The sequence below is a fragment of the Xyrauchen texanus genome, chromosome 31 (assembly GCF_025860055.1).
Source record: "Xyrauchen texanus isolate HMW12.3.18 chromosome 31, RBS_HiC_50CHRs, whole genome shotgun sequence".
In the NCBI taxonomy this organism is placed as follows: domain Eukaryota; kingdom Metazoa; phylum Chordata; class Actinopteri; order Cypriniformes; family Catostomidae; genus Xyrauchen; species Xyrauchen texanus.
The window spans coordinates 22,521,010-22,542,263 of record NC_068306.1 but is presented as its reverse complement, the minus strand read 5'-3'; the positions used below and the strand labels follow the sequence as shown (position 1 = coordinate 22,542,263).

General features: G+C 38.6%; 1 protein-coding gene across 1 annotated transcript; it reads left to right on the top strand.

Annotated features, from left to right (window-relative positions):
• The first annotated feature begins 1,897 nt into the window (after nucleotides 1–1,897).
• LOC127625123 (complement factor B-like) lies at nucleotides 1,898–20,143 on the top strand. The gene is given in 19 exon segments (XM_052100208.1): nucleotides 1,898–2,035; nucleotides 2,473–2,670; nucleotides 3,220–3,405; nucleotides 9,757–9,783; nucleotides 9,786–9,929; nucleotides 10,074–10,175; nucleotides 10,278–10,411; nucleotides 11,278–11,425; nucleotides 11,766–11,894; nucleotides 12,595–12,687; nucleotides 12,927–13,064; nucleotides 13,225–13,331; nucleotides 13,738–13,870; nucleotides 17,907–18,045; nucleotides 18,144–18,223; nucleotides 18,746–18,846; nucleotides 19,156–19,285; nucleotides 19,411–19,460; nucleotides 19,596–20,143. Coding segments are annotated over 19 exon segments (2,271 nt in total). The 5' UTR covers nucleotides 1,898–1,974; the 3' UTR covers nucleotides 19,767–20,143.
• Nucleotides 20,144–21,254: the final 1,111 nt, after the last annotated feature.

Sequence of the window (21,254 nt, the reverse complement as noted above, 5' to 3'; positions counted from 1 at the left end):
TGCCTCTCCTTGAGAGACCCTGGTCCCACCTGTCCGTCGACTTCATCACTGATCTGCCAAACTCCAATGGGTATACCACCATATTTGTATCACTGATTGTTTTTCAAAGTCCTGCAGATTAATCCCCATGAAAGGTCTACCCACTGCCATGGAGACCGGTAACGCTCTTTTCCACTAAGTTTTCAGGATCTATGGTCTGCTAGAAGACATTGTGTCTGATCGGGGATACTAGTTCACCTCTAAAGTCAAGCAGGCCTTCTACAAGCATCTAGATATCAATGTCAGCCTCACGTCGGGATATCATCCTCAAGCTAATGGACAAGTGGAGAGGCTTAACCCAGATATCTCAGATCGTACTGCAGTCATGAGCAGCACAAGTGGAGTGACTTCGTCCCATGGGCGGAATATGTCAGACTGCAGCGGGCCATCGGGTCCCAACGGATCCAAGCTGATCGACGGAGGCATCCTCGCCCCAAATACCAGCCTGGTCAGAGGGTATGGTTATCCACACGGGACCTCAAGTTGTGGCTACCCTGCAGGAAGCTCAGCCCCAGTTATGTTGGTCCATTCAGAATTAATGGACAGATAAATCCTGTAACATACCGCTTGGAGCTTCCTGCTAACTACTGCATCTCTCCCTCCTTTCACGTGTCCTTGTTGAAACCGGTCCACCCGGCATCTGGCCCCGGAACCACGGATCCAGAACACCCTCCTCCATTGGAGATTGAAAGATCACCTACATACATGGTCAAAGGAAACATGGACTCTCTTCGTCGAGGGGGCCAGATGCAGTACCTGGTAGACTGGGAAGGCTACGGTCCAGAGGAGAGATCATAGGTAGCCCTTATCTAATTCACAGCAGTTCCAATTATTTTATGCTTCACTTGAGTGTGAGCCTATATCTCGTGCCTCCCTTGACAGGCGTCCATATGTTAAAAACTCCTTTACTAATGCACACCTCATTTATGAACAGAGAGCTCGCAAAAACTTCAGCTCGGTTGCATCTCCCTGGTTAGTGATTTTGTATGTAAAGACCCAGAAGCTCCACTTTGCTGTTGTCCACCACATCACTTTGATGTTACCAACCTTTTGACTTATTCTCAAAATATTAAGAATTTAATCGCATATTGCTTCGACTTTCTTCTCATAATTTTTTATTTATTCTCTAAATATTATGATAAAAGACAATTGCAAATTTAAATGGTTCATTTACTTTGATTTTATTGTTAGTGTTAGTTTGTGCACAATGAACAATGAGCCGACAAGTTGTAATTTCACTTTGATCCACAATTTACATTAAAACATGTTTGATGGTCATATAAAGTTCTGAACCGGTGTCAATGTTGCGCTTAATATGATTATTATTTGACAGTTAGAATGGTCATTTTTTAAGTCATGGAAGGAAGGATTCTTCTTATTTTTATATTATAATATAGCTAAATCCCGGATGAGACTGAAGTCTAGCGATGCCCCTGTTCTAAGTTGATGCATTGGCCCATGCGGGTATGCAATTTCATCACCAGCTTATCTCTAGATTTCAGCCAACACCCATTGGCCCCAACCTACTTTTCAATAAGAACATTAAAGACTATTTCCAGATAATGCTTTTGTAAAGTTATTTTTTATATATTGAAACCGATTATGTAAAACAACTAGTTGCAAAGGAATATAAAAAAACAGTCTAGTGAAGAGTATAATGTTTCTTACAATTCACAACATCAAACAATACCCTTCACACAAGGATAAGTTAACCCACTTAATAATGTCAGCATAAAAAAGAAGAAAAAATAAAGTCGTACAATTTCTAAATCTAAAAGCCATTATAGAAACTTTAATATTGTCTGGTTACTTCCTTGTTACTGATTTGATAAGATTAATCAACTTCCTGTTTCTTACTAAGCTGTACTAATACTCCTGTACCCTTCATCATTTCTTGTTTCATTAGCTGTGTGGACCTGAAAGAACCCAAACATCATGGAGCGTGAATCATGGCTCAATCTATTCATCCTTGCAATATTATGTGCTCTCATTACTGGTAGGTCTTCTAGAACTGTCTAATTATCAAAAGTATTGTTTTTCTTTTTTCTTAACTACTGTGCTGATTTGAACTAATTGTTTTTTTTCCCAACAAACAGTGCCTTAAATTAAATGCCTTACTAGTATGTGATGTTAAATATACATTATTCAATCTAAACATTCAGTAATATTTGAAATCAGAGTTTTTAGTGTACAGTGCACATTAAAAACAGCTTTTCTACTAGAACCAAATCATTTAGATTTCAAAAGTGGCTTTTCATGTTTACATTGATCCTATGTATGTAAGTACATCCGTCATGAAACACTTTAAAATGTATAGATAATAAAATAAACCGAAGGCTCACATCATGATAACATGCTTTATATTGAGTATTTTTTACAATGTAATTTTTTTGCGGCATCTCATTTTCATTTGGCCCTCTGAAATCTTTCTAGGTGCTCCACCTTCCAGTTCATGCCCCAGTGACAATCTGAGTATAACTGGAGGGACATTTGTTATCACGGAGCACAAATCTGCTGAGAGTGTTCTAAGATACAGCTGTCCAGAAGGCTATTACCCAACTGTGAAGATCCGTCTTTGTATAAGTGGAGGATGGAGCCCAAAGCCCACAAGAAAACCCCCAGCATGCAAGAGTAAGCAATAATTACATAAAGGAATAGTTGACCCAAAAATGTTAATTCTGACATTATTTAGTCTCATTCATGTTGATCTTAATCTGAATAACTTTCTATCTTATGAAGAACCCAAAAGGAGTTGTCTTAATGAATATTGCGGTCTGTCTTTGCAATACAATGGCAGCTGATTTACTTCAAAGCTGAAAAAACAACCCAAAAATATCATAAAAGATATCAATACCTCTCATATCGTTGCAATATGACGCATGAGCCACATACTTTAATGATACCTTTGGATGCTGTTCAAGCTTTAAAGTGAGTTCCTATCATCTGCCATTGCACTGAGAAGACGGATCAGTATATTTATAATTGTTTTTGTTTTGTGTTTGCACAAGAAAGAAAGTCAGTTTGGAACAACATAACTGTGAATAAATGATGACAGAATTAACATTTTTGGTTGAACTATTTCTTTGAACTATGCCTTCTGTATATTATCAATTATTGTTCATAATAATAAGCCACAGCCACATTTTCCATCTTAAGTCTTTGTGTCTACTTGCATCTTAGAGGTTACATGCCCTGACCCTCGTGGTTTTGAAAATGGAGAGTTGTATCCATATCAACCGAGGTATTATTTGAACGACACAGTCCACTTCTCCTGTCATTCTGGATACACATTCCGTGGCTCGGCATCCCGTGTTTGCCAGCTGAATGGGAAGTGGAGTGGAGGCACACCAATCTGTGGTAGAAACTGTGAGGAAAAACAAAATCAATTTCTTTATCTAAATCCAATTTCCCACTATTGTCTCGCGCTTCCTCTCTCTCTGAGCAATTGTAAAACTTTTGTATTGTAGCACTTATCATATAATACTGCCTCCTTCTGAAGAAAAAAAAAAAAAAAAAAAAAAAGCTTATGCCGTATTCATAAAGTAACTTTGAATAAAAGCATCTGCTGAATAAAAAATTATAAATGTAAGTATAGGAAAAAATAAGAAGCAGTATATTGCATGACTGGAACTCACTGGAAAAGCTATAAAATTCTACACTGTTGTGCATGTTGTCAAATCTACATATCTCAAGGATCTGTTTCTACTTGGTCTGAGTGATAAAAATTACTTTTGTAAAAGTACTTTTGAATTAAGTAAACCCAGTTAATTTAGATGTTACAACATGAAGCGTATTTTTAGGTTGACACATTGTTTTTTTTTTTTTACAGTGCTACAGATATACCACAAATATAAAAATACCCAGTATATAAATAACACACTGCACTGACATGTGGTCGAAGTACAATAATAAACTTAAAAGCATGATACCAGATACAAAATGAAGGTGCAATTCGCATCCCATGCTTCAGATATGTGTTGACAGCTAAAACAGCAACTGCAATAAAAAAAAATCTCTATCGATGTCCTGAGGCGAGAATTTGGCTTTCTGAATAAAGAATGTGAGAAGAGTTATCTACACTGTAAACCCTAATAAGTTCACAGAACTCAAAAATTATTTTGTAACAGATTACACAAAAATATTTTAGTGATGTTTTTAAATGTTTTAAGTTTACATAAAATAAAAATTATATTTACAGTTGCCTTAAATTATCTCAAGGTTATCTTATAAATATTGATATTCCTCAACTTAAAATAAGTGAGTAATTCACTAAATAATTTAAATATTCTTCAACTCATAAAATGTGGGAAATACACTCAAAATTTTCAATATTCTTAAACTCATATAATGTGGGAAATACACTCAATTTTCTATAATTTTCAACTCATAATCAAAATTTATTCTAAACTAAAATACTGATGTCGGCCCACTACACAATTATAATCAGCTAATAATGTCAGAAAACATGAAAGTGACACCACAGTGACAATTTAGCAACTTTTTTTTTATTCAACACAATGTGCTTTTTAAAAGGCACAAATCAAAGGAGCTCAGTCAAAACAAAGTGCTTGTCATAAAATAAAAGGAAATGATTTCATGAAAAAAAGTACATTAAGTGTTAATAGTTCCATATTCTGATAGTGGTCATTGCTACAGAGGGTAGATTCAGTATTTTAGGTCTCCATCTCACATTATTCAGTAAACATTATGATAAAAACTCACAAGGGATTCATGATAAAATTAAATAAGATTCTAAGTATTATCCATCCTCAACAGCAATGACAACTATTAGAATGTGGAGCCATTTAAAAGAACACAGCGACTTTTTGGCACTTTAGGTTATTCACCGTATCCCCCAGAGTTAGATAAGTCCACATACACCCTTCTCATCTCTGTGCGTGCCATAACTGCGTGTCTGACACACCCACCGGTAGCCTAGCTTAGCACAAAGACTGGAAGTAAATGGCTCCAGCTAGCATACTTCTCCCAATAAGTGACAAAATAACGCCAACATTTTCCTATTTATATGTTGTGATTTGTATAGTCACAGTGTGTACAAATAACAAGGTCATATGAGACACAGGCATCTTTTAACCGTCTTTTAACCTATGTATACGGTTAAAAGATGCCTGTGTCTCATATGACCTTGTTATTTGTATAGTCACATTGTGTACAGACAAGGTCATATGAGACACAGATATCTTTTAACCGTCTTTAAACCTATGTATACGGTTAAAAGATGCCTGTGTCTCATATGACCTTGTTATTTGTACACACTGTGACTATACAAATCACAACATATAAATAGGAAAATGTTGGCGTTATTTTGTCACTTATTGGGATTAGTATGCTAGCTGTAGCCATTTACTTCCAGTCTTTGTGCTAAACTAGGCTAGCGGTGGGTGCGTCAAACAGAGTTACAGCACGCACAGAGATGAGAAGGGTGTGTGTGGACTTATCTAACTCTGGGGATACGATGAATAACCTAAAGTCCCAAAAAGTCAGCGTGATCCTTCAATACTGTTTAAAAACATTTAGGCACTTACTGTACCTTGAAGGCTGCAACTCACTTTGTTTTATTTTAAAATTCAAATGAAGTTCAACTGTTGCCATTCAACTGACAACATCAAGGTAGGCATTAGCCAACAGAACATTAAACATGTATAGTGCATGAAACAGTCGATTTCCCACAAGTTATTATGTGCGTTATTAAGTGCAAAAACTTGGGCTGGGCAATGCGTCAATGTTGTGATATTTATCTTTTAACAATCAATTAATTAAATCTGAGGTAGAAGAGGCAAACAGTCTCATCTTAAATCTGAGGTAGAAAAGGCAAACAGTGTCATCTTAAATGTGAGGTAGAACAGGCAAATGATTACATTTGTAAAGAGGAGAAAAAACAACAAAAAACTTCCTCAATACTCAGCTCAACAAATAGTCCATTCTGAGTGATTCACTCATTGAACAAATCATTCTTCAGCGTCAGTAGACGCCCTTTCAGTGGTTTGTTGTCCTCAAGACACATTACAACTTTTTGTATAAATGTAAAGGTAAGCTCGAGATTCTTTGGGTACTGTAGGTCTAGTGCATAGACGTACCCAAAGAGCAGGAGAAATGAGTCAGCCAGATTTGTGGGACCACTCACAAGCATTTCATCCTCCACGACAATACAGATGCTCTCAGGGCTGAAGAGGGCGCATCAGTAGTGTTATCCGTGACGACTGTCAGGAGAGCCACTGGAGTGTCAGTGAGGTCTGGACCATCTGCTGACTATAAAACACAAATAATACAAGAATGAGTTCAGCCCCTCAAGGATACAAATCATGCTAATGATCTCTAAACATTACTGGCACTTAGACTGCAACTAAGCTACATGTTTAAACTATTTTCTTTACATATGCTTATATCTTATGTTAGTTTCACACCTATCTGTTAGCATACTTTTTGTTTAGTGGAATGCTTTATTACTTACCTTTTCATTTATGTAATTTCTACATGTCAGTTTGCAGAATAACAACTCAAGTAAACTTCATAAACAGGTCCTGGGGCTATTCCAGGAAGGAGGTTCAACAAACTCTAAGCCTAACCCTGAACTCTGAGTTGACTTACCCTGAGTTTTCAGTTCCAGAACAGCTGATCTGAGTTAGGTAATTCGACTCTAAATATTATTATTATAGTATTATTAGTTAATTATCTTTTTCTGGCTGATGGAAGGCGATTGATTAAACCTGCAAAGTGATAAAAAAAAGCTAAAACAAAGACGATTGTTCTGATCTGAGAGCACGTCAGCGATGACGTGTAGTCTGATATTCAGCTGTGCGGCGGAGTATATAAATTACGGACTGATGAGAAGCGGTCTACTGTTCGGTTCAGTCCTTGTCAGGAGTGAGAGCTCATCTAAATGAATCAAAATTCTCTTCCTGGTGTAAAACTATGTGAATTATTTCTGCTTTAACATGATCGGACTGAGAAGGAAAGGACAGCCGCTGTCAGACAGCTCCGTCAGACTCAGGGTTTCTTCAGGTTAACCAGCTCACTGGCAGGTTTGGTTCACAGAGTAAGTTACCACAGTAACAGACCCAGAGTTTAAGTTACCTCTCTGCATCCTGTTTGCCATGGAGAATCACAGTATCAGAGCTCCACTGATGGCTTTATACTACTCGGTCAGGCACAAGCTCAACTCAGAGTTAAGATACTCAGAGTCGAATTACCTAACTCAGATTTGCTATTCTGGAACTGAAAACTCAGGGTAAGTCAACTCAGAGTTCAGGGTTAGGCTTAGAGTTTGTTGAACCTCCTTTCTGGAATTACCCTCTGGAATGGATAACTCAAGAGTTTCCCTCATCTCAGGGTTCACTCTGAGTTTTCACATAACCTGCTTTCTGAAATACCCCCCTGGTTCTCCTAGAGTTCTTTGAGTGATGTTATATGTTTAAGCTGACTGAATAGCTAGGCAAAGGGATTGATAGTGAGGCCAGTACACTTACATTACAGGTCCTGAAGAACTTGGAGGCATCTTCACGCAGGTACACAGGAAGTGCACGAAGGACGAGGGCCCGTCTCATATTTACATCACGTTGTTCCTAGATGTACAAAAAATATCCATTACAACAGTAATTACACAAATGCAGAGCAAACACTTAAAAAAAAATCAAAGTGTTAAATAGCTCCATATTCTGATGGTGGTCATTGCTATAGATGGTAGATTCAGTATTTTGGGTCACCATTTCTTCAGTAAAACATTTTTCAAATTAATAACTTTCTATTGTAAATACTTTAATAACACACAAAGGAAAAAACTTAAAATTGTAAATAAAATTTCACGAAAACAGTAGTTATTTGGACTTCTTCAAATTGAAGCTGATAAAGTATCTTTTAAAGGTACCTCTTTCTGATAGAATACATCTTGTCAAGATGTCTATCTCTGATGAGATGACAATATTGTGTTCATGGAATAATCACTTAACCTCAGGGCACAGTCCAGGCAATTCACACTATGGTTTCTTATAGTTGTCTGAATATAATCTGTTAATAATCTGTTTCTGGATCATGTAAAGTTTAAAATTTACCTGAAGATCATAAATCCTCATGAGCTTGGCTAGCTCCTCCGCTGTCTTGCCAGTCTTGGTGGCCTTGTCTCTGAACAAGGTGATGAATTTAGGCGTGTGTCTGTCCAGCTCCTTGTAGAATTGATTGTGCAGGTTAACATTGTTGATTCGGTGGAACTCTGCAAACACCTGTACATGGACAGAATTACACAGAAATATACAAAGATGAATTAGGAACAGAATTGTGAACATTTTAAGAAGTTTTCAGTTGCCAGGTAGCAAAACCAAGGGCAATTCTACTAGGGATGAGTCAGAACCAAGGTCAAAATAGAAAGTTAATTGTCATTCTTTAATTTAAAACAGGCTGTAAACACTAATAACACTATTTCATAATACATCCTACCTGAACTCCTAAAATGATTTCTAGATGATCTTACAACCACACACTTGAGCCTACAAAGAAATACAGTACAAACACAGACCTTGTTAGCATCATGATAACACACTCACTTTATGTTGTTTAGCATTGTTCGATTCACGCTAGCACACAAATACACACAGCTCGACCACCTAAAATATTGACTGTGACGCGGACACTTATTGAAATAAGTATAACGTTACTCACAGTACGCACGTGCATTACCAGCGAACAGCGAAAACAACAACCGAACCGGCAGAAATCGGGAAGCAGGGATAAGTTAACGTTATGCCTTTCGTCAATGTCCCGGGAAAACATGCATTATGGGAAATGTAGTTCTTCCAGGAAACCCGCTGATAACTTTACACTGTTGTAAGATTCAACAACTTCTAAAGTTACAATTACTTGGATTTGTAAACTATTTACAACAAATATTCACTGTGCACATTGTAAAAATATATTCCCAGTTCCAAATTTAAGACTATTTATTGAAATTCAATTTAAAACACAACAACAACAAAAAAAAAGTTAGCGTTACTTACCAAATCAGGGCTGATAATAAGACGGCGCTTAAAAAAAGGAGGGCAATAATACTAATGAAAAAAACTGAGGTGGTGGTTTGAAGCGAGGGGATAAAAGTGCGCATTGATGCAAACAAATAAAAATAAATTAAACTGTGGGGCTGGCCAAAACTTCTCCGCATCAAGGCAAATTCAAGATGGCTGACTCAGCTTTCCTGAGGGAGAGATAAGACCCACCCACCAGAACGCCATGACGTCGATAACGTCATGACACTACTGTATGGTTCCTAAACGTTTTGAGTGTTCCACACAAATTAGCTATAAAATATTGAGCCCTATTCAATTAAAGTGGCATAAATCTCAACAGAGCTAAATACTTTATAGTTTGGTCAACTGCATAACGACATTTGACTGTTATGACCTTATTAGTTATGAGCTAGTACAACTGTTTGGGATTACAGTGTAACAATTAGGGTCCAAGTACAGAGGATATGTAGTACTTGAAGAAACAGACTTTTGATATTTACTTCATAAGAAAAACAAAGCATGGCAATACAAATTCAATAAATATTTATTAAATGTCTGACCCTTTCGAAGCATATGCAAAAATTGGGAGGAGATGTCTGGGATTTCCCTTTTCTGGTAAAATCATGCCAATGATTTTAAAAGAAATAGATTACCAGTAAATGTGTCATTTTTTAAATTGCTGTTTCCATTTTTTTTTCCACAGCTGATCACTGTCCTGATCCCGGCAGTCCCCTGGTGCTAAAAGGACTGGCAACATATATTATATTGATGACAAAGTCACATACCGTTGTGAAAATCAATTGACCCTTATCGGTTCTAAAGAGCGAGTCTGTCAGGAGGATGGTCAGTGGTCAGGGACAGAGCCGGAATGTTACGGTAAGCCTTCTTCCTTCCTGTCTTGTAGAACCAATTACATAGGAAGTGCATCCTCTGTGCATTTGTTTTCCTATATATTCTGACAGTGAAATTTTTGAGAATTAGTTTTGCTAGGACTCTAATGTTATTGTTGTGTAAATACAGCTGATTTCACATATGATACCCCAGAGGAAGCATCAGAGGCTTTCAGCAGTTCTTTAAAAACAAATCTAGGGATTTCACAACAATATGAAGAAACAACAACAGGTAGTGTTGTGCAAATCTCTTCTTCCTCTGCAAGACAGAGTAGCCTTTTTTTTGTCAGATTTTGGCAACACGTTGCAGGAAACCTATTTCATTTTTCTTCAGATCAGTTCGGAAAGAAAATCCAAGTACATAAGGGTGGAAAACTTGATATCTACATTGCCCTGGATGTATCTGACAGCATTGAAGAAAAAGACTTTGAAGATGCAAAACGTGCCATCAGTAAACTCATAGACAAGGTATTTCAGATAGACTGTGGGCAGTGGTAGGCCTTTCTCCTGTTTTCACTACTTCAACTTACTGAACTCTTTTAGTTATTAAAGGAATAGTTCACCCAAAAATGAAAGTTCTCTCATCATTTACTCACCCTCATTTCATTTCATCCCAGATGTGTATGACTTTCTTTCTCCATCAAAATACAAACAAAATATTTTAAAAGAATATTTCAGCTCTGTTGGTCCTCAATGCAGGTGAAGAGTAATCAGAACTCTGAAGACCCAAAAGGCCGTATAGAAGCACTCTATAAGACTCCAGTAGTTAAAGCAGATGATGAGAAACAGATCAATAAATAAGTCCTTTTATAAATCTACACTTTCACTTTCACATTCAGCCACCTTGGGGGTGTTTAAGGTGGAGATTGATAGTAAAATAGGACTTAAATATTGACCTGTTTCTCAACCACACCTGTCATATCGCTTCTGAAGATATAAATTTAGCCACTGGAGTCATATGGATTACATTCACTTGCATTGTGAGGACCTACAGAGCTGAAATATTCTTCTACAAATCTTAATTTGTGTTCTGCAGAAGAAAAAAAGTCATACAACCTGGGATGGCATGAGGGCGAATAATAGATGAGAGAATTTTCATTTTTGGGTGAACCATCCCTTTAACAATGTTCTTTCTTTGATATTTTAGCCTAAATGTGAATTTTAGTGTCCCGTTAGTACACTTTCCCTGCATATCACAAGGAAAACTTATTTGAATTAATACTACTCATAATGTATTATTATATATTGTAGTTTTATTATAGTAATGCATGTGTGTGTAACCATAAATAAATGTACAGTAATCAAAATAGATTTGACTTGCTTTTTACAAACAGATCAGTTATTATGAGGCCTCCCCAAACTATGAAATCATGGTTTTTGCCACAGAGGTTAATATAATAGTCTCTATGAGGGACTTCAAGAAAGAACCAGAAAATACCATATCAATGGCTCTTCAAAAACTTCAGGATTTTAGATTTGAAAGTAAGTATCTTGTTTAGACATGCACTAAAATGAGTTGTTTGAAGAAATGATTTCGAAATGATTTCTGGGGTGCTGTGGGGTTTGCAGAACATTTTAGAGGAAAAGATTTAGTTAATTTTATATTTTAAAGATATAACGAGGGATAAACCCCTGATGCAGAATGATTAGAGTGTACTATCAACATATTTAAAGATCACTTTTATAGCAAACACACAACAGACTGCGAGCTTGAGCAGTATGGTAAATGTATTTGTTCACTGATGGTCAATCTGAGAATAAAATGTTTGATAACATGTCTTTAATGACACATTTATTATTCTGGTGTTTCAATGACTAACAGGTAAAGGTGTTCGTTCAGGGACTAATATTGCCCTAGCCTACCAGAGAATTTATGAGAGTATGAAAATAGAGGAGATCAACGATAAAGGCTTCTTTCACACTCAACACATCGTCATCATGTTCACTGATGGTATTGAGTCTAAATTATATCAGTGTTTATGTGCAATTTTGCTTTGGAACTTAAAGGACAAGTTCACCCAAATCATTTATTCACCCTCTTGTTGTTATAAACCAGTATTTTTTACTTTTTAGAACATAAAAGGTCAGAATTTGTAGCCGTAGTCACCAGTTACATTCATGCCATTTTTTCCCCCCATACAATGAAAGTGCAATGGCACTTTCAAAAATGTCTTTCTGCCTAAGATCTCCTGTTGTGTTCCACCAGAAGAAAGAAAGTCATGAGAATGAATAGATTATTACAGAATTGTAATTGTGAATTGTGTGAATTATCCCTTAAAAATTAAATTATATTTATACGTAAGTGTTTGAAATGAGGTTAGGAGTACATCTATTCATGTGCTATTGTCCTTGAATTAAAACTCAATCCATCGATCAATCGATGTGTTACCAGTGCCGGTCCTCCCTATAGGCAAACTAAGCAAGTTGCATATGGCCTCCAATCTGCCAGTGGGCCCAAACAGTCAAAGACATTATAAGTAGTGTATCGAGCATACTGATGGGGGCCCCAACACAAACTTCTGCTTAGGGCCCCCTAAAGGCTAGGACCGGCAATGTGTGTCAAGTATTATAAAAAGAGGGTAAACATGCTTAAGCTTTCAAATAAGTTTTTAAAAAAATATTCAATGTATTTAACTCATTCTGCTTCTTAGGTCTAGCCAATGAAGGTGGTAATCCCAGGTTTAAGGTGGAAAAGATCAAAGATCTTGTGATACAAAAGGATCCTTCACGTGAAGAAAAACTTGGTGAGGAGGAACATGAATTAAGATTAATCTATAACTCATCAAAAGAGTAGTATTTTAATTACAACATAATTCCAAATCTCCAAATACATCTCACTGATGTATTTCAGTGGATTTGTGCCTGTTAGAAAAGTTCTGGTTCAGCTGCATTCTGTTGTTGGAAATTTGAGGATAGCAAGAAATAAACATGCCAAAACATTTCCTATTATTGTTACATTATTATTGACGCTTTTTCTTTACAGACCTGTATGTGTTTGGAATGGGTGAAGAAGTGAATGCTGAGGACATAAATGATTTAAAGACTGACAGGAGAAATGAAAAGTTTTTTTTCAAGCTTAAGGACATTGAATCTTTGGAAAAAACATTTGACAGCATGATTGGTAATTAATTATGTCCATTTCTATTAATGTTTGTGTACTTGGCTAAGGCTGGATAGAAATCATTAACATTATTAGTCACTACACATTCTTATAAAGTACTGGTCACCTTTCTCAAATTGTTCTCACCCTCTCCCATGTCTTCTTCTGCATCCTTGAACAGATGAGAGCACAAGTGTATCATTGTGTGGACTTTACAGAGATTATTATGATGACATTAAATCTCATGAACGCTGGCAATACCCCTGGTTGGCAAAGATCATAGTGACTGTGGGCATTTCTATGTCTTCTTTTATATTTTTTAATAATCTTCTTTAAAAACAGAGCAAATGAATGGCTTCACATCATCACACTAATACTTTACCGTTTGTTAAAGGGATACAGTAGCATCCATAAAAACAAGAATTCTGTCATCAGCACAAATTAGATTTTAGACAGAATGTTTCCCTCAGTCACCAATCACGTTCACTGTATGAAAAAAAAAGATGCTATGAAAGTGAATGGTGACTGGTGATAATTTTCATTTTTTTGGGTGAACAATCCCTTTAAAGTAATTGTGAATATTACAAAAGACTAATTTGACCTCTATATTTAGCAGAAGTATTTTGAACAGTTATGTGAAATATACCTTCTATATTAGGACTTTTAACAAGATACCTTTCTGATGTTTTTGCAGCGTAATGATGGAACAAGATCAAACTGCATGGGATCATTAGTCACATCCAGCTTTATCTTGACAGCGGCTCATTGTTTCAGGTTTCAAGACACAGCTGAAATGATACAGATTGAGATGGAATCAGGTTCTGAAGGTAATGTTACCTATCAAAAAGCTACACTTTGATGCTGCGCTGATTTAGTGCTTTGGGAACGTCTTCAGGAGTGACCGGCTGTGAATATGTGTGCAACACGTCAATGAAATTGACTAGAATTTATAGCCTCTGCTGGTGACATCATTGGATGCACCTGTAGCAGGGCTATAAATAGATGCGCCACAGGTGCATCATCAGATCTTTTGTCTTCAGATCACTCTGTGTGTGTTGTGCTTCTTGAATGTCAGAACTTTCTACTTTCCTCTGTTAGGAGTTAGAATTGTTAGGCAGTGCGCAGAAACCATTCTCTTTCTCTTTTCTTTAAAAAAAAAAAAGAAGAAGAAAAGAATCACTGATAAACAAAGCAAGCGGTGTGTGTTCCCATGTTTACGGTGTATGGCTGAAACGGACACACACCGATTTTGTTTTGTGTGTTTGGGGGAAGAGCATGCTGCTCTTGCGTTGGTGCGGGGCAGGTGCAAGCATTGCGATCTGTTTACAGTCAAAATGCTTCACACTTGTCTCGCTTATCTTGATCTGTTGAAGGACCTGAGTGCGGGCACCAAGGTCGACGAAGAGGCTTTCTCTGAGCTTCGTCGAGCCACGGATCTGTCTCTCCGCACGACCAAGCAGACAGCTCGCGCCATTGGCTGGTGTATGTCTGCTTTAGTCAGCACGGAGAGACACTTATGGCTGAACCTGTCGGGCATCAGAGATAAGGACAAAGTTTTCCTTCTCGATGCCCTGGTTTTGCCTTCTGGATATTTGGTGATGCTATGAATGTAGTTATCACCAGGTTCTAGGAGGAAAAAAGCCACGAGGAAGTCTTCAGGCAATTCCTTCCTCACCGCACTCAGGGGGAGGGGCTGCCGGCCACCCAGCCCCGCCCCGGTCCTTCTAGACTGGAGGCTCAAAAACAAAGCGTGGCGAATTGTGCTCCCACTCGTAAAGACTGGTGGCTGGTTCGTCGCCCTCAGCAGCCCCCAAAGCAAGACCTCAGGGCAGTTATTTCTAAAAAGAATGGGGGGGGGTAGCCCCCTTATGACGGGTCATGTGAAACATCCACCTGTACCCTCCCGATACCCCCACGAAACCACTCCATTCCCGCCACCGCTGATGTTTTGGGAGTTAGCGGTTTCCAGTTGGGTGTTCCGTTGCTTCCTGCCGTAGTCCAGGACACGGGACACTCGACATCCCCTCAACAGGAAGTGTCAGAATCGATACCCATCTCAGAGAACCTGGCAGTGTGGAAACTACTCCCAGGTATTTCTATGTGGATCCTAAGAACAGTAGAAAAAGGCTACAGAATTAGTTCGCCGTCCTCTACGTTTCAACGGCGCGGTTCCCATTACCGTGAAAACGGAACAAGCATGTCTACTGTGGAAAGAACTGCAAAATCGCTTGGTCAAAGTGGCACTAAAACATGTTCCCCTTCCAGAGAGAGAGTCAGGTTACTACAGCAGATACTTCCCGGTTCCCAAGAAGGATGGGGGGTTGCGTCCGATTTTAGACCTTTGAGGCTTCATGTTCAAGATGCTAACCGTCAAAACGGTCGTGTCTCAAATCCAACATTGCGATTGGTTGGTCACGATCGATTTCATGGACACGTACTTTCATATAGAAAATCTGCCAGGACACAGGAAGTTCCTGAGGTTTGCTTTCGGGGGCGAAGCTTTCGAATATTGGGTTCTTCCATTCAGTCTAGCCTTATCACCCCGCACATTCACAAAATGCATGGATGCAGCACTGGCTCCTTTGCGACTCCGGGGCATCCGCATTCTGAATTACATAGACGACTGGCTGAAACTAGCATAGTCACAAGAACTGGCATTACAGCACAGGGATATCGTCTTAGCTCATCTGGTTTATCTGGGGTTGAGGCTCAAAGCCAAGAAAAGCGTCCTCTCTCCCACTCAGAAAACTACCTATCTGGGGATCGTATGGCATTTGATCACAATGCAGGCACAATTGTCTCCCGCTCGAATCGAGTCCATTCAGAACACCCTGAGCAAAGTCAGGCTAGGCCAAGGTTGCACTGTTCGTCAGTATCAACGACTACTAGGTCTCATAGCAACTGCATCCTCTGTGATCCCTTTGGGCCTTTTTGCACATGAGACCATTTCAGTTGAGGCTCAAAGCCAGGGGATTTCATCCCAGGGCCAATAAGGGTTTACGCGCCATGTGCTACATACCCTTTCTATATGGTTCAGACCCCGGCTCCTCACTTTTGGTCCCAGTCTAGGTACGTCTTGCCATCCCAGGTTGCTAACGACAGATGCCTCCCTGACGGGCTGGGTAGTGGCCTTAAGTGGTCGTCCAGCTCAATGGAATGGGAGGGTCGTCAGCTCGGTTGTCACATTAACTGTCTCGAGTTGATGGCTGTATTTCTGGCCTTGAGGGACCTTCTGTCTCAGGCACAGGGGACGATACCTCATACCCATTCATGTTTGGCCCCTGAAGGGTACCAACTGAGTGACACTGGGCTTTCACCTGAAGTCGTCGAGACCATTCTGAGCGCTAAGGCTCCTTCTGCTAGAAGTTATGCCAATATATGGGATTTCTTTGAAGGATGGTGCAGTGCACTCAATGCTGATCCAGTTAACTGCCAGATTGCTTCAGTTCTGACTTTCTACTGGAAAATTATCAGCAGGCACATGCCCGCCACTCTCAGGGTTTACATGGCTACTCTATTGGCTTGCCATGCCTTGACTGACAGGATGCCGTTGGGGAGACATCCTCTGCTCGCTCGCTTCGGCCGTGGAGCCATGCGATTGAGACCTCCTGCTAGGACCAGGATCCCTTCATGGGATTTAGCAATAGTCCTTGAGGGTTCGGTTGAGACCCCCTTTGAACCTCTAGATTCAGCGTCTGAGAAACATCTGACTCTCAAGATGGTTTTTCTTATGGCAATTACTTCTCTAAAAAGAATTGGGGATCTGCAGGCTCTGTCTGTCTTGTCAGCCTGCTTAGATTTTGCCCAATGTCTAAAAGCAATATTGCACCCTCATTCTGACTAACTGCATAAGGTTCCTTCTCGACCGTCACTCTCGAAGCCTTCTGCTCCCCGCCATTTACAACGCCGGAGCAGGAAAGACTTCACAGACTGTATCCAGTCCGTGCCCTTCAGACTTATGTCCACCGCACTAGCCAGTGGCGTAAGTCAGGGCAACTATCCATTTGCCGTGGGGGCCACAACAAGGGGCGGCCGCCACCAAGCAGACAATGTCGCATTGGGTGAGGGATGCTATTACCCTGGCCTACAAAGGGCGCGATCAAGCTTCGCCAGTAGGTATCAGGGCTCACTCTACCAGAGGGGTCGCCTCCTCTAAAGCCTTGGCTAGAGGTGTCCCTCTGCAACTTTTTTGTAATGCGGCGGGCTGGTCCTCTCCGCATACATTCATAAGATTCAATAGTTTGGATGCTCATGCCACTCTTGACTCTTATGTCCTTGAGTCAACATCACAATGTCTGAGAACACTCGCGCTCTTGTGAGCACAACTACCGTAAGGGGTCCGGACACCCACAGTGCAGCGGTGTGGGTATTCTCGTTCCCAAAGCGCTAAATCAGTGCAGCATCAAAGTGTAGCTTTTTGATAGGGAACGTCTCGTGTTACTTAAATGTAACCCCTGTTCGCCGATAAAAGCGGAACGAGATGCTGCGCTTCATTGCCGCACTGAGGATGTCCCAGGACTGCACTTCAGACAAAATACCTGACGATGCACCTGTAGCGCATCTATTAATAGCCCTGCTACAGGTGCATCCAATGATGTCACCAGCAGAGGCTATAAATTCTAGTCAATTTCATTGACGTGTTGCACACATATTCACAGCCAGCCACTCCTAAAGATGTTCCCAAAGCGCTAAATCAGGGCAGTATCAAATTGTAGCTTTTATCAGGGAACAGGGGTTACATTTAAGTAACCCGAGACGTTATGTCTTTAACCTTATGATTAAGAAGGAATTTAGGAAGAAAAACAAATGACGAATTTATGATGGTGTAAATCTTATCAACGGCCTTTCCTTTCCTCCACTTAGACAGAAAAGTGAAACAATACATACTTCATCCAAACTATAACATCGCAGCAAAAAAGAACTTGGGAATACCAGAATATTATGAGTTTGACATAGCGCTTATTCAGTTGCAGGAACCTGTTATTTTGGGACTTGATATTCGGTGAGGAACTCAGCTTGTCAACATGTCATGTGATTTTACACTGAAAAGAAAAGACTAAAATAGCTAAAATAATGAGTGTATCTTGTTTATCTGTACAGACCAATCTGCCTCCCCTGCACAAAGGAAACCAGTGGAGCCCTAAAACTTCCAGACAGTCAAAGCACATGCAAAAAACATTGTGAGTTTTAGTAAATCATGAGAAAACAGAGATATAAACCCTGAAGATAACATGTATAGCATGAATGTTTTGTTATGTACATATTAAACATCAAGTACATGTATAAATACAAGTATACTGTAAATACAAAGTAATATGATTACTTTTTTAATGAAGCAATTAGGAAAGTAATCTGGTTACAATTTTAGATAAGTAATTTCTTGTAGTGAATTGCTTTTTTGAAGTTACTCAACCCAATGCTGGTCATTAATCACACTACAAATGATCACGTGTTCATTGTTTGAATGCTCCACTCTAGCATGTAAATATTTTTGGTTTAAAGCCATTTTAGTGGACAGTCTAGGAATGGTCCTCTCATTGGGATTTAATAGCTTCAACACTAATTTAAACAGACACGGTGAATGCGGCTTTCAAGGCATCCACATTAAACCAGTGTTACAGTACAAATTATTCTTATTATAATTTTTTTTCATTGCCAAATGAAATGCTTATTCCATTTACATTTTTATTCTGCTGTTACAGATGATATACTAATGAGTGCAGAAACTGTGACTGCTGCTTTCATGACTGGCTTGACACCCAGTATTGAGAGAAAGAACATCACAATCAAGCAGGGAAAATGGGTAATGTGTAACATTGTTTAAAGTGTGTACTTTGTCACAAGCAGTGTTTTTGATTAGTAATACAAATATGTAATATTAACTGTAGGAATTAGATGTCATATCAGGAGTATCTAAACTCCTTTCATAGTATTAATAGATCTTACCTAATAGCACTCAGTGAGCCACTTTATCCTGTTCTGAAAATCAAGCCACATTATTTAATTTTGAAAGAGCTATTAAACACTAACAAAACACTTCAGCACCTGCTTTGCTCAAAATTAATTTATATAAAGTTATCTTAGCTCAAGTTGATTTGTACTCTTTCTTCAGCGGGATGATTGTGTTGAAGATGCGAAAAAAGCAATAAACATCAATGCTGCAAATGCAAAGGATATCATTACAGATAATTTCCTGTGCAGTGGTGGTATTGAACCAACCACTGATGATATTGCCTGCAAAGGTATGTTTGATTTTTGCAAGAAGGCGTGTCTTTATCTGCCATGTTTGGCCTTACTATTACAATATAATGGTATGATAAAATGTCATAACTTCACACATTAATAAATTAATGCCATTTTGAGACAGGTGACTCTGGGGGGTCCGTTTTTGTGGTTCCAGGTAGTCGAATGGTCCAGGTGAGATTTCAAATTTCTTCACTTAAGATCATGTTTGCTGACTCTTTTTTAACAGATTATTGTGCCATGTCTATTCATAGGTATCCATTTTTATCAACTGCTAATTTAAGAATTTATTGTGAATACATTTCACAGGTTGGTATTGTGAGCTGGGGAGTGAAGGACTTGTGCAAATCTTCCCCGAAGCCTCAATCTGTTAAAGATTCCAGGGATTATCATACAAATCTATTCAGTCCAGACATACGCTCATTCCTTAAACAGTACATAGGAAATGACCAAATTGGAACACCTCTTACGTTCTTGTGAACACTGTCCTTAACAAAAGTTTGTTAACCTGCTCAGAAACATTTTGCATGTACCTAAGTTAAAGGTGACCTCAGTCATTCTTTACTCTTTGTTATTGGACATTTTTAATCATGGATTAAATTAATCATGTCTGACTGTGATTACTGAATTTCTACAATGGCAATGATAACTGAAAACTTGTATTTGAATGATCAGTGCATCCATGCCGCTAGGTGTCAGTGTCCAAGATGACTGCCATATTGACCAGCACAACATAAACAAAAAATTACTGAGTGCACTTTTAATTGAGGCTTTCGCATACCGTTTATTGCTTTGGGCTTTGTGCCAATTAATGATGATCAAAATGCAATAAAATATTTTTATTAAAGGCAACAAAATATGAGTAGGCCTATATGTGCTTATCTTCAATATGAATATTCAATTTTTATCCTTTGAAATCAATAAAATGTGGTTTATTATCGGTTTGAACACATTTAATACAACATAGGCTTTTCAACAGATCAAAACAAGAGCCCCTGGGTGAAGATCAGGACTATGAGAAGAACAACATAGACATAAAAGACAGTGTGGAGCTCTTTGGGCACAATGGCAGACATGTATTGACTGATGATTATATTACGTTACTACATAGATTTAAATGTCCAAGGTGGTAAAATCTAAAGAAGTTATCCCTGCTGAACTAAACAATAGAAATTCTAATGGTTCCCATTACAAATACCATTCTGAGTGTAGTGTGATTGGGGCCATATTACATGAGCACTTGCTGGTTTTTATTTCCATTACAGATATGTATTGGTACACTAGACATAATATGCTACCAATAGAAGCCAACATATTACCAGTACAAATCCACAGGGACCATTGTATATTCCATTAAAACCATTACGACACCAATTATAACTATTAAAACCAATAAAAGTGCTGTGGTGGTTTCTATTGTTTTTTTATTTTTTCAGCAGGAATGAAAGAGGCTTGAAAGGAGAAATGGTCAAAAAGTGGTTGATCTTCATTTAAACTATTGTTCAACTCCCAAGACCAATCTTTTACTTAAAAAAAAAAAAAAAATAGTAATTGAACTGCATAGACTGGGCGCTGTTTATTTTTTTAAATTAATATTTTCATAATGTGCCAAGTTAGAAGGTTCCATCCCTCTATATTTAAAGTATTTGTGGAGAGAAATGTTATTTCATATGTAGGGCAAACCGAGTACACTTGTAAAACTTTTAGCTATAGGGCCTACTGCACAAATAGTGACCAGAATAAACATAGCAGTTTTTTTTTCACATGAGATTCCTTACAAAATAAATGTTAAAAAAAATTCCTACCTACCCCTACCTTCCTACCTACATTGGTTTTGCTTACGTATCTAAGCTGACTGAATAAAAGCTAACAAATCTCTAAAAGGAGGATTGGCAACGTCTAGGTTACGAATGTGTTGTGTCGGAGAAGCGACACTAGGGGTCTCTCTTGAGCACCGAATATACCTCT